We start from the raw sequence: 20,008 nt of genomic DNA, 5'->3' as shown, positions 1-20,008 counted from the left end.
CTTCCGCTTGGCGGGTGACGTACTTCCTGCACGGGGGCGGGCGGGTCCCGGTCCCCTACCGGAAGTGGCTGTAATCCCCACCCCCGGGCGGCGCGCGGCTGTGTTCGGAGTTCGGCATGAGCGTTCTCGCGAGGGCCGGCGCTGGGCCGCTGAGTGCCGCCGCGCGCGCGGGTAGGCGTTCGCCCAGCCCGGGCCCGGTTGCCGTGGAAACCGCCGACGCGCCATCCTCAGCTGGGGGCTCCTGGGGCGCTCTGGGTTGGAGGCAGGAGTCTGGCCTCAGACGCGAAATAGCTGTGCGGTCGCGGGCAGCGGGCGTGCTGCGGCCGGGAGTCCGCTTTCCTGGCTTCGGGCGAGGCTGAGTTAACGAGGCTGCTGTGCACTTGCAAATACTCAGATGTTTAACCGGTCCCGTTTCACGTGTGTTTTTCGCAGTCGTTCCCTGGCTTTGGAGAGGGAAATACTTCAGCTCTGGGAAGGAGCCGGCAGAAAACAGCCTGGTGACTCCAATGCTGCGGCATCTTATGTACAAAATCAAGTCCACTGGCCCCATCACTGTGGCCGAGTACATGAGGGAGGTCCTGACCAACCCAGCCAAGGTAGGGGTCCCGGGCCAAGGGCTAGCCCGCTGTAGCAGCCTTGCGAGATGTGAGCCAGCAGGGGGCTACGCAGAGAGGGGCCCGAGGGTCCTCCGCCCAGGCAGTCGGGTACCTTCCAGGGAAGAGCCAGCCCCGAAGAGCTGGGGACAGATAATGAACCTGTCTGTTGGTCAGGCTGGGTCAAGTCAGCGGCAGTGCCATTAGAGAGGAAAGGACAAATTCCAGAGGTGTTGAGGAGACAGTGTAACCGACTGGATTTATGAGATGAGGGAGGGATGACTTCCGTACCTGGGCGGACGGTAGAGAGTGGAATCATTTCTCTGGGAGAAGGGAATGCAGGAGGAGGAAGAGCAGCAGCCGATTTAGGAGGGCGGGGAAGGTCAGGGTCCAGTCCGATATATGAATTTGAAGTGTATGCGAGACTCGGGGATACCTTCTGTACGCAACTGGAAATATGAATGGAGTGCCTGGAAAGTTGTCTGCGTAGGGATGGCTGCAGCAGGCATTGGGAGCATATTCTGGGGTTTCTTCTTGAGAGTGGAAGGTCTGGGTCTTTACTCTCCTGGGATTAAGCACTGTCACAGCTTTCTGCCCTGCGTTTCCTTGTCTGCTCTCCAAAGCCACTTGGGGAAAGCCTGGAGTCCGTTTTTTTTAGAATGTTTCACCTTATGCTGGGTTGAAATATGGGATCTGTGGAATTCTGGGGTTGGTTTGGCCTATTGCTGCTGTTGGATGTGGTGGAGTGACCCAGTGTCCAGAGGTTTAGTAAACGCAGGGATCCGTTAATGCCTGTATGCAGTGCTACAGTGTACCAGAACTTGGTATAAGAAGAAACTTTAGAACCAACATCCCTGGGTTAGAGTGGAGGTCCACTTGTCATTTATTCATTTATTGAGACTCCAAATGTGCCAGGCAGTATCTTAGGCACTGAGAATACTGCAGTGGACAGTGGAGTGTGGCACTTCTGTTCTAGTGAGAAAATGAACTATAAACAAGAAAACAAATAGTTAAGTAAGATAGTTATAGGTTGTCGTAAGTGCTTCTAAAGGAAAAAAACCAGGTTGGTAGACTGAAAGTAAGTAGTACGGTGGGAATGAGGCTGTGTAGAAGTTCCTTAGGTAGGTGGCCAGTGAAGGCCAGCACGTTTGACTGAAACTTGAAGGATGGGGATGGGCCAGCTGGCAAAGAACTGGGAGAAGTGAGTTCCTAGCAGAGGAACGGGAAATACAGAGTTTTTGAGCTGGGGAATGCCTTGGCACAGAGAAGAGAGAGACACCAACTGTTGTGGCTGGAAGGTGGTGACGGGGGCTAGGGGGTTGATAGTGAGCAGAGTAGTATGAGATGAGTTTGGAGAGGAGCCGGTCCATACAAGGCTTTCATGGAATTTAGATTTTTGTGTTAGTGCAATGGGAAACCATCAGGAGGTGCATTTTATGCATATTGTGTTGGCGGTGACATCCAGGTGGAGATAGTGAGCAGTTGGCTTGAAGAGTCTGGAGGTCATGAGAAAGATTGGATATGTATATGTAAATTTGGTCGTTATCATTATATGGATGGCATTAAAGCCCGAGGAACCAGGGAGAACATACTTAGAGAAGAGAAGCTTTCCCAGGATTAAGCCTTGAGGTAACTCTCAAATTTAGAGTAGAGGTTCTGAACCTAGGGATCCTTGAATAATATGCAGGGGTTTGTGAACTTGGATGGGAAAAAAATTATACCTTTATTTTCATTAACTTCCAACCTAAATTTAACATTTCTCTAATTATGAACATAGGCAACAACCAGTAGCATCAGCAATACCTGTGACTTTAGCATAAGTGGAAATCACTGGTATTATCATCACAACAGACTGATCACAGGTATCTCAAAATACCATGGGGCTCAACTGTACTTGGAAACTTCCTTACTATTAGACCTGTGGCTCGACTTTTGTGTGTGTGGTGAGGAAGACTGGCCCTGAGCTAACATCTGTGCCAGTCTTCCTCTGTTTTACGTGGGATGCTGCCACAGTATGGCTTGACGAGTGGTGCCTAGGTCCACACCCGGGATCCGAACCTGTGAACCCCGGGCCTCTGAAGCAGAGCATGTGAACTTAACCACTATGCCACTCGGTCGGCCCCCTCAATTTTGTTTTTAAATCACTTACAAAGACCCATATATATTACTATCACAAACTTATTTAAATATTTAATAAGTATTTTTCAGTTGATTTCTTTTGTAATCCTATGTGTTTTAACTCCTGTGCATTTAAAAAGCATTCTATGAATGGGTCCGTAGTCTTCACTTGACTACTAGAGTGATTCATAACACAGAAAACCCCCCCAAAATGCTGACTTGTGAAGGGGAAAGAGAAAGGCTAGGGGGAGGATGTTGTGCTCTTGTGTGGAGTGAAAAAAAAATTTTTTTTGAAGATGGGAGTGACAATTATATTGCTAATGCTGAGAGGGAAAAGTTACAGCTGTGAGAGAAAGGAGATGAAAACAACCCCAGCCTGTGAGAGTTGTGTCAGGAGTGGTGATTATCCAGGAATTAGGTTTGGATAAGAGCAGAAGGGGAGGCCGTTTCATCCTTTGAGTCCCCAGGAAAGAAGGGGAGCAGGTGGAGGCCAGGTGGGGTCAGGAAGCTGAGGAACGCTCTTTAATTCCTGTGTGGGCAGGAGCCCACGTCACCTGCTAAGAGTCAGGTGGTAGGAGAAGGGGCTTGAGGAGCACGGGGAGTTTTTTAGTAAACCATTCTTGAGTCTTTCTTGAAGGTGAAGCATTATGCTAAAACTTGGGATGTGAAGGTAAATAAGACATAGTCCTCTCCCCCAAATAACTGCCTTGAGGTGAAGAACATAGACATACATAAAAAAGCTCAGAAAAGGAAGCACTGGATTTAGTGTGAGGTTAGAGGGCTGGAAGAGGAGGTCAAGGAAGCAGATGAAGTCTTACTGAGTATAGGCTTGCCAGGAGAAATGGAAAAGGAGAAGGGAGAGCATTTGCAATGGCATGGATGTGTGGACAAGCAGGGCTAATTAAAAAAAAAACTAACTTTTTATTGAGAGATTCATGTAGAAAAATGCATGAATCACAAGGATACAGCTTGATGAATTTTCACAAAGTGAACACTCCCATGTAACCAGCACTCAGGTCAGGAAACAAGCTCGCCAGCAGGCAGGGCCAATTTGGAATAGAAAGTGTATGAATTTGGGGGAGGAGGCTGGAGGGGTAGGCAGGGTCTTCCTGTTGGGTTGTGGGAGCATGGAGCACGGAGCACAGAGCATGAGGAGGGTCTGGAATACTGTAGAGATGAGGATTGCATGGCTTCTGCCTTTATAGTCAAGGAGTAATTGTTTTTCTACCAGTTCTGCAAAATGATTGTTACTTTTTCAAATTTAGGTAAAGACATTGTGTTTATCTTATTTAGAAGAAGACCTTTCTTACTAAATAATTGTTTATTTCATTGTATACATTATGTAAGATTTTGGAGGGGTGTTTTAAAAAGCCTTATTCGAAAATTAATTTGTTTCTCCATTTTCCCTTTTTACTTAGGGATATTATGTGTACCGTGACATGCTGGGAGAAAAAGGAGATTTCATTACTTCGCCTGAAATAAGTCAGATCTTTGGGGAGGTAATATGCAATGTAAACTATAGAAGAAACTAATATCACAAACATTTGAGAGCAGATTAAGTTGTATTATTCTATAATAGTGTTTTATAGCTTTGATTTGTGATTCAGAAATTTTAATTTTTTTGTAGTTTATATATGGAAGGAATAGGGAGCAATAGAGGAAAGATAATGGTATAGATGACATTTGAGAAGTTTATACTTTCCTGTAGAAAAGGAAATGTAGAGAGAAGTGGGACAGAAAGAAAAGAGATGGAAGTAAAGAGGTGAACCAGATGAAATATGAGAATGGAAGGTGGAAGAGAGATGAAAGGAAAGGTGAGGAAAGAGGCAGAGAGTACCAAAGAAGGAAGAGAGAAAAGATAAAAACCATTGAGGAATTAGTGGACTCAAGATGCACTCCAGAGCACCCACCCATGATTTAGCCATAGATACGATAGCAGTCTCCCTTTAAGAAACTTTTAATTCTCTTCAGGAATACTAGTTCATTTATTTCCATATAAGAACCTTTGATCAATGTAGAAATAGGAAATAATACACAAGAAGAAATAGAATGTAGGTATTAAAAAATATTACTTATGCCTAAAAGCCATGTAATTATTGAAATCATATGGATATGAAAAAATGGCATGATCATTTCATGTGTCTCTTTGCTTTCAAATACTAGTATCTTTCTGTAAGTGGTACCCTCTTATCTGTGTCACGGGACCTTCTATAGTGGAGGTTGCCTTTTAACTATTTTCTCCTGTTATTAGGCTTCCTGAATGGTTTCTGTAGTAACATAGTCCCTGTGAAGTTCCTGTGTGTGTATGCTTTATGTACATATGAAATAACATGCATATGGTTGTTTGCAAACATTTTGCTTTCTGGTGTAAAGTGTGTATTATGTGGAGTTTTACATTGTGATATACTTTTATACTATATAATACTTTAATATAGTTTTTTCCTTGTCACAGCTGCTAGGGATATGGTTCATTAGTGAATGGATGGCCACTGGAAAAAGTGCAGCTTTCCAACTGGTGGAACTGGGCCCGGGTAGGGGTACCCTTGCAGGAGATATTTTGAGGGTAAGTAATAAAAAAATGTCTCATAGTCTCATGTATGTCAATCTTATTACTTTTGACTGAGTTTGCAAACTTCATTGATTTCCTTGGCTTTCAGTCCTACCTCCTTAATCTTAATCTCATATTTCTCAACTAAAACATGTCAGAATAATGTAATGAATCATTACTTCTTATCTGTTTGTAAGCTTAAAAATGGGGGCAAGAAGAAGATTGTGAAAGCTTAAAGTATAAAACATTTAGAAGACATTATGGGAAAATATATTTGTCTTCTGAGTGGGGAAAGAGCTTTTTAATTATATAAAAAGCAGAAGCCCTAAAGGAAAAGATGAATAATTTCAACTACATTAAAATTAAGAACTTTTTGTTCTTCAAAGACTCCATAGAGTGATGAGACAACAAAGAACTGGCAGTTAGAATACATAAAGAATTCCTTTAAATCACTGAGAAGTTGACAGATAACTCAGTAGGAAAGTCAGACCAAGGAGGTGAATAAACTGGTCATAAAACAGGAAATCCAAATGGCCAATAAAAGCAAAAATATGCTCAGACTTATCGGTAGTCACGGAAAATTAAAATCACAGTGAGATACCACTGTATCCTCAAAATTAGAAAATCTGACAACATCAGGTGTTGGTGAGGATGGGGAGATATGGAGCAATGGGAACTCTCATCCAGGTACTGCTGGTAAGAGTATAATTTGGTACAACCACTATTGGGCACTATCTACTAATGTCAAAATTACTTATACTGTATGACCCAGCAATTTTACTGCTAGACATATACCCTGCAAGAACCAGGGCATATGTGTACCAGGACAGCATCTTTAGCAAGAACTGGAAACAACCCAAATGCCTATCAATGGAAAAATAGATCAGTAGATTGTAGTATAGGCATACAGTAGAATACTAAGTGCTGTGAAAATGCATGAAATCATGGCAGAATGCAACAAAAATCAATATGGAACAAAATGTTGAGTGAAAATAGCAATTTGTAAAAGAATTCATATTATTCTATTTATATAAAATCCCAAAGTAGTCAACAGTAAACAATATGTTTAGTGATACAAATATATTTACTAACATTTATAAAGAAAAGCCAGGAAATGATAAACTCGAGATTCAGAGTGGTGGTGACATCTGAGGGGGAGGGAGGAAATGGGGTCTTAAAGGTAATGGTCATGTCCCATGTCTTTAGCCAGATAGTGAATATTATCTTGTGTATCATTCTTTCTATTGTTCTACCTGATATTTATAAAAATATTTAAAAGGAAGAAGATTGTTTACAGTACATGATAAGTAATAGTATTTAGTAAACTTTTGTAGCTTTTACTGTTTTGGAACCCATTAGTCTTTTTTTTTTTAAGATTTTATTTTTCCTTTTTCTCCCCAAAGCTGCCCGGTACATAGTTGTGTATTTTTAGTTGTGGGCTCTTCCAGCCGTGGCACGTGGGACACTGCCCCAGCATGGCCCGAGGAGCGGCACCATGGCCAGGCCCAGGATCCAAACCAGCGAAACCACAGGCCACTGAAGCAGAGCGCGTGAACTCAACCACTCAGCCATGGGGCCAGCCCCCCATTAGTCTTTTTGAGTTTATTTCATGTGTACCTGGCAATTCAGTGTAGAAAACAAAACACATACTTCAATATAAATTTAAATTTCTTGATGCTCTATGGTTTTTGCTTGAAATTAGGAATTGAAGGATTTTTTAAAAGAAAATATATAAACATCTGACAAATAAGAATCCTGGTTATATTTGAGGGGGGAAAAAGAAAGAAAACCACTGATTTACGTTTTCAAGGCTCTATTTTATATCTTTTTAAATTGGCAAAATCATTGAATCTAAAATATTTAATAAGATTCTTAAATAATATTTTCTTGTTTCAAGTATTTTAAAAATCAAGCCCAAGGGCCGGCTCTGTGGCCTAGTGGTTAAGTTCGTGTGTTCCACTGCGGCGGCCCAGGGTTCGGATCCTGAGCATGGACATGGCACGGCTCATCAGGCCACGTTGAGGTGGCGTCCCACATCCCACAACCAGAAGGACCGGCAACTAAGATATACAACTGTGTACGGGGGGGCGGGTTTGGGGAGATAAAGCAGAAAAAAAAAAAGATTGGCAGCAGTTGTTAGCCCAGGTGCCAATCCTTAAAAAAAAAAAAAAAAAAGAGGATTGGCAACAGTTGTTAGCCCAGGCGCCAATCTTTAAAAAAAAAAAAAAATCAAGCCCACAGCTCTTAAAATGTATAAAGGATGCTTTCCTAGGTCGAGTTCTCAGAATTCTTAAAAAGCCAAAGAATTTAAAGGAATTACAGAAAATAGCTAAAGGTATTACAGACCTGTTTTCATTTTTCATCTTAACTTTCTGAAGGATTTTTCTCTCAGGAAGAAGTTTTTCCAATTATAGTTTTATCTCAAAACTACATTGGGAAAAATCATCTTGTCTGTGTTATCAGTCTGTACCTATGTATTCAGGTCTTAAAAGCAGGGGGCAAATCACCAGTGAAAATTAAATTAAAGTGAAAAATAATATTGATGTATTTTATGCTTTTGAATTTTTAGCATTAAAGTATTAGTAAAATATTAGTATATTCCTTTTTTCCCCTCATGCTTACAACAGTAAAAAAAATGCATAGCTAAGAAAAAATTGAAAATGTGGAAGAATCCCAGAATTAAACTGTCACCTTTTAGTGCCATTCAAATTTGACTCCCTGAAGACAGCGTTTAATCTTCTCAAAGATGAGGTTATTTCATAGACATAATGGCTTTATAAAATCAAGGCTATATGTATTTTATTTCCTTGGTCTTTTTTTAGACTCTCTAATCTGAATATTTTTTTTGGATACTAAAACTGTTATTTTTATTTGTTAATCATAATTCTAACATTTATCATTAGGAAACCAAATTGTTTACTGTCCATTTCTTATATAGATTTTGCTCAGTAACTCTAATATGTTATGATTGTCACAGACGGCTGGAGAGTGGCTTGTCTGAGAAGTAGATCTCTTTGAAACCAAATATTACTTCTGTGACCTGAACAAATTATTGAGGTAAATGGTTAGAAAACCTAAATTTTTTTTTCTTTTCGTATGTAGGTATTCAGTCAGCTTGGGTCTGTACTGAAAAACTGTGACATTTCAATACATCTGGTAGAAGTGAGCCAAAAATTAAGTGAGATTCAAGCATTAACACTGGCTGAAGAGAAGATCCCATTGGAGCGAAATGCTGGATCTCCAGCGTATATGAAAGGTGTTACTAAGTCTGGAATTCCAATTTCCTGGTATCGAGATCTGCAAGATGTTCCAAAAGGTAATTGTTTTACAGTGATTAATGAAAGAATTTTGATCACAATCCCTCAGAGAACTGATAGGTGACCACGACCTTGAAGAGCAATATAATACTTAGTGCTGCCAAGACCCTTCCCATAGAGGCTAGTGAACTTCTTTCTACAAAAGAGCATTGTATTAGAAAATAAAAAACTGCCTAACTTTAAGGAGAAATCAATTTCACATGGTTTTGCAGAATCAAACAAAACAAAGACCAAAGTGTAGATGTCTGTTGTGCTTTGTAGTTTTTTGCTACCCCTAAGAGAGGGCTGACGATGAAGCAGCCCAGGGCAGCAGGGTCTGAAGGAAGCAGTGTTAGTAGATGGGTTCGGTTTAATTATCTCATATTTTGAACAATTTTATTTGCCTAAGGCAAGCAAGGGTTGGTGGGAAAATCCCTGCACTCATCAGGAATCTTGTATTGATGGGCTCCAGCTCAGACCTACAGTGGTGGCCTGACTTGGGGCAAGGCACCTCAGCTGTTCCTAGTCTCAGCCGTCTGGGATGATTTTAGGAAATTCAGATCCTCTTCTAGCTAACAAATTTGAGTTCTGATTTCTCTCAGGTCTAGTGATGAATAAAAGATTAAGCTGATAATTGAGACATGTTGCCTCTCCAACCCTGTTATGTGGAAAATGAGAATAGTAATAATGTTCTTTGTATGTTCTGCAGAGTAGGTTTGCCTTGAAGAGGTGGATGATTCTGTGGTAGTGATGATTATGGAAGCATTACAGGTTCCAATATAAAGAAGTAGGCATTTTCTTTTTGTTTATGTTCAGAAAACCAATTCATTGCCTTAAAAATGCTGAAACAATTTTTTTCTTCTTTTTTAAAATAGAGTACAGCTTTTATCTTGCACATGAATTTTTTGATGTTCTTCCTGTGCATAAGTTCCAGGTATGATGGGAAAAAAGTCACATTTATAGTTGAATAACAGGGGTCTTATGTTGTAAGAATTAACATTACAATAATTTAATTATTCAGTATATGAACATTACTTGTTGAAGTTAACTATATTTGGAATCTTGATGAATATAAATAATTGAAAAGCAAAAATGAAATATGACATAGAAGTCTTAATTCTCTTGGGATAGTTATTAAGAATTCTTAATTATCCTGGGATAAGGATATAGGACAGTGTAAGATGGTAAATGACTATAGTACAATGAAGGATTATTTTTTAACGAATATTCTTAAATTCCAAAGATTAAAATTTTTCTTCATTCTTTCTGTGAGGAAACTTAGGATTTGGTGGTAATGTACGTGTACTGGTAACCTCTAAGGTTAAGAGTATGTATTTCCTAGTAATTTGTTAGCAAAAGCTTCTGATTAGTCCTTCTGAGTCTCTTTTCCATTTTCTAGGCAATTTCCCTCTATGCTGCTTATTTTATCTTCCACAGCGCCCTCTCTTATCTAAACAACATTAATAGTTTGCATTTATCAGTCTACTCAAATTGTTCAAAGAAAATGAAGTAATGCCTTTAAGTAATTTTAAGTGGGTAAAGTGCTCTGTAAATGTTAGTTATCTTTTGTATGGTAAGAGGAGAAAAAATAGTTATTTTGGTAGAGGCAATTTTGAGAACTTGCAAAGTTTGTTTTCATGCATTGTTTTGTGTTTAGAAAACACCACAAGGATGGCGAGAAGTATTCATTGATATTGATCCACAAGTTTCTGATAAACTGAGGTTTGTTTTGGCGCCTCGTGCCACTCCAGCAGAAGCTTTCATACAAGTAGGAATAAGTTTTTTCTTCTTCTTAAGTTTATTGCCAACCAAGTCTTCAAAGTCCTGTTTTCTGAGTTACTATTTTAGAGTTCCTTTACAGGAGGAGTGTTGCTAGCAATATGTGGGGTACTTTTTATTACTGGTGAAAAGCGCAGAGGATCTATACTCAGGAGAACGGGTTCACATCAGTTCTTAGCTGTGAGACCTTAATGCAATGTAATAAGAAAGTAAGCGCTTAGCCAGCAAGTTCCTTATCTTCTCCATTTACGTCAGTTCTCTATCAAATGGTGACAATATTGTCGACTTAACAGGAAGTAAGAGTTTGATGTGTGTGAAAACAGTGTGGTACAGCATATAGTAAAGTAAGAATAATAACTATTTATTGAGTACTTTGTGTGAATTACTCCATATTTTCTCATTTAATTCTCAAAACAACTCTGTTACTAGGTAAGTTTTACTGTCACTCTCTTTGGGCTGCTGCTAGAGCATGTTTTCTTTTCTCATGCTTCCATCCAGATGTAAATTTGATTCTAAACTGCCAAAATGGTAGGTTTACTACTGTGTTTTATTGACCTGAAGGAATAGTCACAGGAGCCCATCTATCTTAGGGTTGTGTTTAAAGGTTCAAAAAAACCTGTACTTCTCAGGAATGTTTGGACTTTAGATTGCCTGTTTTATTCCTTTTTTTCCAGCTCATAAAAAAAGATTTCTCCTTTCTGGACCATGCTAAAAACTTCTACCTTAGGAGTTATCAGTTTTGAAAACAAAAGAGCTTTTAAATATAAACCTGTGAATTTTCTTTGCAAAGCATAGCAAGTTAAAACATCAGCCTAAGCACTTTTTTTCAAATTCTGGCTACCTGACTGTACGTGAGAGAGAAGCAGATTCATAAAGCTACCAAAAGCCAACCCTCCGGGCCTGAAAGTTGTGCTTCTTTTTAGTTCTTGCCTTGAGTGGTATTCACTTCTGAGAGAGGGAGTGATGGTGTTCCGTCTCATTTGAATGGGGTGAATGGTAAGGGAATCCGTCATCTTGAAGAACAGTCTAAGATGGTAAGAATGTCAGCATGGTAGGCTGAGGTGGGTCAGCTTACGCCTGAAGTGGCTGACCTCATGGTTTTTATAGTTAAACCTCAGTAATTTATTTAGTAGCACTGGGGGCTAAATGGTTTGTTTCATTTCATCCTCACAAGCCTAGTATTTACGTAATGAGGAAGCGGACTTGGAAAGGTTAAGTGACTTGGCTCTAGTAAGCAGCAGTAGAAGAGCTGAGACTTAAGAGCTGAGTTTGTCTAACTCTATACCTGTTAGACCTGTGCCATTATAGGCGGAGACATCAGGGCAGGTTATCCTTCATTTTTAATAGGGTGTTAGGAGGAAGCAAAAGTTAATGTATGTTTTCATAATGAAGAAAAAAAAATTTTCATTATCTCAGGAATTAGTGAAATTTCATATTTACTAGTCACATTGACAAGTATTAATATTTATTGTCATTTCACTTTTAAGCTAATATGCACTTACTGAGAACCCTTAATTAATAGCTGGACTTCTTAGGAAATAAGGGCCTCAGGTATATTGGCACTAGTTCACAAGCTGATGTTTCTAGATATGGGGTGTATCATTGGGATACCTTTTGCCCTGACAGAAGGCATCATAGTATATTTGCTTAATAGTGTCTGTTTTGTTATACTGAATTTGTATCATTTGTTCTTTCTTTTTATTCTTTCTTTCTTGTTCTTTCTTTTGTAGCATCTATTGTGTGCCAGGCACTGTTCTAGGCAGACGAAAATTCCTTTCCCATGCTTTCAACCCAGAGAGAATATATTTATGTGAATTGTGATATGAAAATATTATTACCATAAATAAAATGATAATCTTGGCCAGTGGAGCAGGGGATTGGGAGGGCATATCACTTTTTATAGAAGTGATTAAAATTGTCTTTGTAAACTAAGTGGACAGCATCAACCAAGGAGTTCTGTGTAATAAAAAGGATGTCATACGAAAAGTTGAGTGTAGACAACATATTCATATTGGGAGGGAATGTATTTTTATTGTAACTAAGAAATACTTGTTGTAGAAAAACTCTAAGGAAACAGTTTTTTGAATGATGTATTTTGATTCAACTGTTCCCTTCTAGTGTGATGAAACAAGGGATCACGTGGAAGTGTGTCCTGATGCTGGTGTTATTATTCAGGAACTTTCTCAGCGCATTGCACTAACTGGAGGTGCTGCACTGATTGCTGATTACGGTCACGATGGAACTAAGACAGATACCTTCAGAGTATGTATGATTCAGTAACATGATTTATCAGAATCCAGTTGGTAGATTTACTTATCATTTATTAGGTTTGAAGCTCATTGAAGATCTTTATCTTTGGTTTCTACAGTGCCTAGCATTGTTGTATTACATTATCTTACTCAGCTGAGCCTAAGCCCACTGTCCACCTCTCCTTTGAACAAGGTCTGAATTAGCTACGTTCTTCCTTATGTTGCAGAACCTAGGTTTGCATAGATCCTACTAAGCATCTAAATTAATACAAATGGAAAGATTTTCTTAAAGTTCTTACAATTTTCTCCTCCATTTAAAAAAAAATTTGCTACTTTGCAGATTTGATCTAGCTACTGTAATATTCAAAACTTTTTCTGTCATATTTTCAATATTTTTCTCTCCAGATGTTTTCTCAACATCCTTTCTTATGTTTTGAATATGATCAATTCTGTTCAATATACTTTAGATGCTATCAGTCATTTCCTAGATCTGTGCTTCTCAATTTCTGACTTTATTGTATCTAAGAAAAATCTGGAGTTTGCTCAGAATGTCGATTCTCTGGCGTTACCTCCAGGATTCTGATTTATTAGGTCTGGGTAGAGCCACTAACATATTCTCAGGTCATTCTGATGCACATGGTTGATGGATACACTTTGTAAAATACCATCTAAGTTCTTATAAGCCGAATTCATCTGGAGAATTAATGAGATGTCTATTCCGTCATCACAGCCATTATAAAAATGTTAAATAACTGTCAAGGGCAGCATCTTCAGGACATTGCGCTTTATATTCAGTTTTCCACATAGCATCTCATTCGAAGAAAGGGTGCTACTCCATTAAGTTTGTAAACCTTGGATTCAGAATATATTTTCCTTTTTAACAGTTATGTAAAATGTACTACGATGATAACATTTAATTTTGATAACTAAACCATAAAAGGACAGAAATTCATCATTTTTAAAATTATGTTCAAGGGGTTTTGTGGCCACAAGCTTCATGATGTCTTAATTGCCCCGGGAACAGCAGACCTAACAGCTGACGTGGACTTCAGTTATTTGCGCAGAATGGCACAGGGAAAAGTTGCTTCTCTGGGTCCAGTAAAACAACAGACGTTTTTAAAAAATATGGGCATTGATGTCCGGCTGAAGGTAATCATTTATTTCACTATCATTAAATATTTTAATTTCACAGTATTTCAAAAACATATTTTAAGTCAGTTCACCTGGTATTAATCCTATTGTAGTTAGCCAGATGTTTGGTGTTCCAGTGTTTTCAGCAATGTAGGATTTAGTGTAGTAATCATACAGCCTGGGGCAGAGTAGCTTCGTGAGTTTTCATGCATCTCCATGTGAGGTAGAATTAGGACTTCCAAATAATGTTCATGTTCATTAAGAAAACTTGACCCTGTTTATGAATTTTCTAATTGTGCTGAGGACATCTTAACCCTTCAGTGTAGATCAAAGCACCTGAATATTTGTTAAACATATAAATCCACAGGTTTAGGTCACAGCAATCTGTTTTTCATAAGCTCCCCATGATTCCGAGGCAGGTGATCAGAAATCACATTTTAAGCACTGCTTTACTGAATAGCTAATAATCATTAGTATTGCTGCACATAACTAGGAATCCTTTCTTCTGATTATTTTTACTAAGAAATTTTTTCTTTTCAGGTTCTTTTAGATAAATCAGATGACCCATCCATGAGGCAGCAGTTACTCCAGGGGTATGATATGTTAATGAATCCTAAGCAGATGGGAGAAAGATTTAACTTTTTTGCCTTGCTACCTCATCAAAGACTTCATGGTGGAAGTCATCAGATGAATGCACGTCAGTCAAAACCCTCTCCATCACCTGTAGCTGGGTTTGGTGAACTTGTTTGGCGGTGATATTTCAGTTTGGGCTTTTTACCAAGTCTGCCTAAGAAACCAAAGCAAAGGGAACACACTTCATATATCACAGGTAAAATAAGTATTGAAATATTTTCTGTTTTCACTGCCAATGAAAATGGCCCATCTTATATACAGTACAACTAAACATTGAATTTTAAGGTCATCTCTGATTCTTGGTACAATTGTGTGTTCTCAACTTAATGAAACATGGTATTTGTAAAACTGAGTTTCTTTTAATTAATAAGGCTAGTTGCTGTATTTTCATTTTATTTTAAAAAGTAAACATGAACACCAATAGGTTGTTTCCAGTTTTTATTAAACCAAACTGGCCATTCACAGGAGATTGATTAAATAGAACTTCATGTAGTGAAGTAGAGCAATGTTCTGACATAGAAAGATCTCTAAGATTTACTAAGTGAAAAAAGTAGAGTGCAAAATGTTTTGTAGTTATGATTCCATTTTTGTTGGAGAAAAGCTAAATTTAAAGAAATGCTTATAAGTAATTTCATGGAAATTAATATATTAGTGCAGACTAGCTGTTTTCTATTTTGTGATATTTGCTTGTATATAAAAAGTATGGAAAAGATGCCCATTAATCACTATTAAATTTCCCAATCTGGAAGTGCGTTTGAGGCGTATGAGCTTATTTGTTCTCTTTTGTGGTATTTGAATTTTTTACCATTTGCTTCTGTGAATTTTATAATTAAATTCAAAATTAGATCCTTTTTCTTTCTTTCTTTGTTTTTTTTTTTTTTTTTTTTTTTTTGGTGAGGAGGATTGGCCCCAAGCTAACATCCATTGCCAATCCTCCTCTTTTTGCTTGAGGAAGATTGTCACTGAGCTAACATCTATGCCAGTCTTCCTCTATTTTGTATGTGGGACCCCACCACAGCATGGCTTGATGAACGGTGTGTAGGTCCATGCCCAGGATCCGAACCTGCGAACCCCAGGCCATCAAAGCAGAGCATATGAACTTAACCTCTACCCACTGGGCCAGCCCCTCAAAAAATTTTTTAAAGTCACAGTAAAACCAGTAAATCTGACATATATTTGAAATATGAGAGTAAATGTAGACTACACAGAAGGAGTAATTTCCTAAATTGAGTAATTCTCCTTTATTTTCAGATAAATGTCAGGTTTTAATTTTATAAGTTCTCATTTTTTGGTTCACAGAACTTTTATATTAAAACCAGACACCTGGACTTTCTGAAGAATTATATTAGCAACACAAATTTACAAGTGAGATTAAGAGAAAAGAATACTAGTCATGTCTTGAATTTATGACAACTATATTGGAAGTTCACTGGCAGAGTGACGAACTGTTGCTTTTTATTACTTCTTTGGCATAACTGAGAACAGGACTACCTTCTGTAGCTCACTCTAAAGTAAAGGAAGATGGAGGCATTATTTTTCAGATGCAGCCTAGCCTTGGGCCATTCCTAGTCACCCTTATTTTATTTCGATATTTATTTTCTTCTTTCCAAAAGTTGGCTGGGAGAATTTTTGAATGAAAATGCCCATAGTTGGCCCCTTCTAATTTTTAATCACTTTTATAATTAAAGGGGAGGAATTAGGCAATGCCTTCTATCTTAAAACCTGGAAAATTCACTTTGATATTAGGTATTTAATTTATTTAAGTCTTCTGGCAGTTGAAATAGTTGAAAATTTGAAGGCAGTTCCTGAAAAATTTAGTCACAATTATTCAGAACTTTGATTCCAAGAAATGAGACCTCCAGATAATTATCTCAAATTTCATATAAAATTATAAGAATGAGTTGTTTTTTATTTTAGGCAGTTAAAAAAAGAATCAGTGTTCTTAAATATAGCATTGTTCCATTTACAAATAGTATTTCCAAAATAGTTCTCTTTCCAAGGCCTGGGAAAATAACACAACCAAATAAAATTTTCTTTGGATACCTCTACTAGAGATAGGCTCAGGTTTTCACATGGAAAAGTACGGTAATATGGAAATACATTTTATTATCAAGCTTCTCTGAGGATATTTACAAAAAGTGGGATGTAACAAAAAATATAAAAATGTACTGAACAGTGTCATTATAGACTACTTTGTACATTATCAAATGTTTCTAACAATTATTTCTTATACAAATACAACTTGACTTCAAGACAAAAAAAGGTTATGCGAGTTATACAGTATCTGGAGTAGTTACTCAACTCCAAATTATCTGACAGTGCCTCTGCAAATTTTTTTAGAAAACTTCTTAGGCATTCAACAATAAAAACAAAAAGAGTGCAATTAATTTCATGGCTTGTAAAGTTTGATTAAGTATAGCAAAGAAACATCATTCCAGTTAATTTTCACCTTATGCAGTAAAACCATAATAGGGTGCCTAGTGACTCAGAATTACTCTGTTTTGCGCGTTGATATAAACAGACTTACTTTGGAGATATTTGGAGCAGTGATCCTCTATCAATCACAGGGAAAATACATTTCTAAAAGGTTTTGTAAAATGAACTTTTAGAACTCCTATATGAGAATGAAGTAGAGAGAGAGGTTGTGGAAACGTCTTCTGGAGATCTTTATGGCTGGGCAGTACAGCAGAATCACTGGGCAGAGTTTAGAGGGACTTGAGCCACAATGCCTGGGTTCCTATCCACATACTGTGTGGTCTTTGGCGGCTAGTTACTTAATCTCCCTGTGCCTCAATTTCCTTATCCATGAGACAGAGTTCATAATGCTTTTACCTCATGACTGTTGCGAGGCTAGGTTACAATATGTAAAGAGCTCAGGATGTAGGAGCACCGCATGTCTGCTGCCACTCTCTCGAGGATATTTCTAGTCCTAGTTAAGGGAGTAGTGTCAGGGATCTCTAAAGGCCCTCTCAGTCTTAGTCTGTTCATATACAAGAACATTCTTTTCCTTTGCTACCTCAAATTCAGCGGGCAGTGTGACAGGTAACACTTCTACAGTTTTCAGTTTATTGAATAGGTTCATACATATCTGATCTTAACAGCAACACTATGAGGAAGGTAGAAGCAAGAATTCTGATCTTCATTTTATAGACTGAGGAACTCGAAGCTCAGACAGATTGTCACCTGCCCAGGCCAGCATAACTCCATAAAGAATGGAGCCAAGACTTAAACCCAGATTTTCTGACTCCAAATCTTTTGCTCTTTTTGGAGAGAAAAAAAAAGTTTAAACTGATTACTGAGGAATCAAGAAACAAAAAGCCACTAGATTTTTTTATAAGTGGATGGTCTAAGATGTTAAAATTTTTTTGGGGAAAACTATTTGTAACTTTTTAAAAGATATGAAAAAAAATCTAACCTCTTAAATACTATGTTTGAGCGGAAAAAAATGTCTTTAGCTAGCTGCTGGAGCTGAAACGTTAAAAAAAAAGTTATTTCATTTTTCCATTTGCTCTGCTAATAATATAGCCCTACCCTTATAAACTAAGTGTTTTATGCTCCACCCCACCCCCACACCCCAAACTGCTTAAAATAATAGATTTTAAAATATTCCAGATATCTGTAAAGCCTTCCAATAAAGTAAGGGAAGAAAAAATGGATACTGTTGCTCTTCTTTCCTTAGCATTAACTGACTGTGCACTGGCCTAGTTTTAGTATATATTTAATTTTCTTCCTCAAATTATTCAACCCTGTGTAAAGATAAATTGTGTAAAGTTGAGATCTATCCTCCTCGAATGCTGGAATTCAGTTGTGGCAGCACAGTGGCATCAGTGGGAAGGGGAGCAGAGGTGAGCTATGAGGAGAGACACATAGCAACTCAGCACTTAGATCAGTAGTTCCTACTACTGGTTTTGTAACATCAGCTGCCCCAAATTCTCTTAGAGGCTGTTGCAGCACACTCAGAAAAGGTGACAACTTAATTCAGAGTTTCAACTCCAAAAAGATTAGAGAGCACTGTTTTGGAGTCTTGACTGACCTCAAAAAAGAAAAGTAAAACAGTCCAGCACTCCTGCTCTAGGGTCTAGGAAAAAGCCCTCAATGGTCAGTTACACAGTGTTTCCAAGTCCTTACAGGAAATTGCGTGCTGGCGGCCTCTCAGTTCTCTCTCAAATACAAACCTGTTGAGTCATCAACCTTAGAACTCCTGTATGATTTGGTCAAGCTATGTACTAACTGGACTCTAGCCTGCCTTTTTCTCCTGTTTTAAAAATAATGTAAGAACACATAAGGGAAGATAAATTAAGTGCCACTATTGTACTAAAGTGAAGGATTAGGAAAAGATACAAAAACCAGTTATTGCTTATGCTATAAAAATTTGTGAAAAGCTTCATCTTGGTTCCATTATGTGTTTTTATTACTCAGTTTCCCCTCCTGTACCTACTCATTATGAACTATAGTATTGGTGTCACTGATTCCTTATATTTCCTTATATCTTTGCATCCTTGCAGATGACAACTGACAAAGAACAACAGTTGTGCAGCAAAATATCAGTCCATAATGTGAAATCCTTCCTTACTGAAGTTAGCTCATTGATAATTAAGGATCTTCTTCCATATCATCTGGATTGGGAGCCATAATGAAGTGTTTGGGGTATACAAGGTTGTGTGTGTATGCATGTATTTCCCAGCGGGCATCATCACTTTCGTGTGTAATGTAACGTTCTCCAATGCGAGTTTCAAATTCTCTAAGGTCAAGCCACGTCTGATAGTCCTAGAAAAAAATGAAGTAATTATGAACTATAAAAGAAAGAAAATACTGTCAACCGTTTTTTTGCTTAGCACCCTAGTCATATAATTGATAACTCCTGCTCATTAGTACTTGTTATTCCATAATTCCATTTGTAGTATTTTAAATTAACAACGTTAAAGATAATACTTTTTCAAATTCAGAATCTCTAATTAAGAAAGGAACTAGTTTCTGGAAAAAAAAAATTGCCTCAGGGTTCTGAGGTGGGTAATAGCAATCATTAGAACATTTTGTTCTATGCTATGAGAGGCCTATACCTTACTCCTCAAACTAGGGGAAAGTGCTTAGAAGCTAATCATGGAGACTACTATGACTGCACTCATTTTGAAGTTAATTCTACCCCTCATTTCCTTTAAAATAGTTCTAAAGCTTTACTCTGAAGTTTGGGAGGTATCTTTTGACAAGTCTATGCAATGGCTTTTGGGGGAATTAAGCCAAACATTTTAAATGGCATTTCTAATCTCTTCAATTCAAATATAAACCCTTCAGAGACATTTTATTTATTTAATTTTTTTGAGGAAGATTAGCCCTGAGCTAACATCTGCCACAAATCCTCCTCTTTTTGCTGAGGAAGACTAGCCCTGAGCTGACATCCATGCCCATCTTCCTCTACTTTATATGTGGGACGCCTACCACAGCATGGCTTGCCAAGTGGTGCCATGTCCACACCCGAGATCCGAACTGGTGAACCCCGGGCCACCGAAGCGGAACATGCGAACTTAACTGCTGCGCCACTGGGCCGGGCCCTCACAGACATTTTAAAAGTAAAATATATTTGACAAAATATCTCATGTTTACCTTACAAAAATGTGAAATGAACACATAAGGCCCTATAAAAGGCTAAAACCATTGCTTTTA

At 38.2% G+C, this 20,008-nt stretch overlaps 2 protein-coding genes across 3 annotated transcripts in view; one reads left to right on the top strand and one right to left on the bottom strand.

Annotated features, from left to right (window-relative positions):
• Window positions 1–84: 84 nt before the first annotated feature.
• NDUFAF7 (NADH:ubiquinone oxidoreductase complex assembly factor 7) lies at window positions 85–18,987 on the top strand. 2 transcript variants are annotated; one of them, XR_006888549.1, is made up of 11 exons: window positions 85–171; window positions 433–596; window positions 4,130–4,210; window positions 5,164–5,274; window positions 8,362–8,575; window positions 9,431–9,489; window positions 10,213–10,323; window positions 12,453–12,596; window positions 13,559–13,732; window positions 14,255–14,543; window positions 18,853–18,987. XR_006888549.1 is itself a non-coding variant. In XM_046660532.1 (10 exons), exons 1-10 carry the CDS (start codon window positions 117–119, stop codon window positions 14,468–14,470), a joined length of 1,329 nt encoding a protein of 442 aa, XP_046516488.1. In that variant the 5' UTR covers window positions 85–116; the 3' UTR covers window positions 14,471–15,195. The 2 variants fall into 2 exon arrangements, 1 of the variants encoding a protein (XP_046516488.1); XM_046660532.1 differs by lacking the exon at window positions 18,853–18,987 and having other exon boundaries at window positions 14,255–15,195.
• PRKD3 (protein kinase D3) overlaps window positions 16,437–20,008 on the bottom strand; it is an 82,246-nt gene continuing 78,674 nt past the window's right edge. The window contains exon 19 of the mRNA XM_046660531.1: window positions 16,437–19,114. Coding sequence (XP_046516487.1) covers window positions 18,941–19,114 — 174 coding nt within the window. The 3' untranslated portion in view covers window positions 16,437–18,940. The remainder of the gene's footprint in view (window positions 19,115–20,008) is intronic.

Source organism: Equus quagga, chromosome 5, assembly GCF_021613505.1.
Source record: "Equus quagga isolate Etosha38 chromosome 5, UCLA_HA_Equagga_1.0, whole genome shotgun sequence".
Classification (NCBI taxonomy): domain Eukaryota; kingdom Metazoa; phylum Chordata; class Mammalia; order Perissodactyla; family Equidae; genus Equus; species Equus quagga.
Note: the sequence above shows the minus strand (reverse complement) of the source record. Positions and strands in the feature narration are given on the sequence as shown.

Bases quoted from the DNA above. Each gene is read 5' to 3' on its own strand.
- NDUFAF7 (XM_046660532.1), top strand. From the start codon at position 117: ATGAGCGTTCTCGCGAGGGCCGGCGCTGGGCCGCTGAGTGCCGCCGCG. The intron at 4,211-5,163 runs GTAATATGCAAT...TCCTTGTCACAG, and splicing joins TAAGTCAGATCTTTGGGGAG to CTGCTAGGGATATGGTTCAT. The intron at 12,597-13,558 runs GTATGTATGATT...ATTATGTTCAAG, and splicing joins CTAAGACAGATACCTTCAGA to GGGTTTTGTGGCCACAAGCT.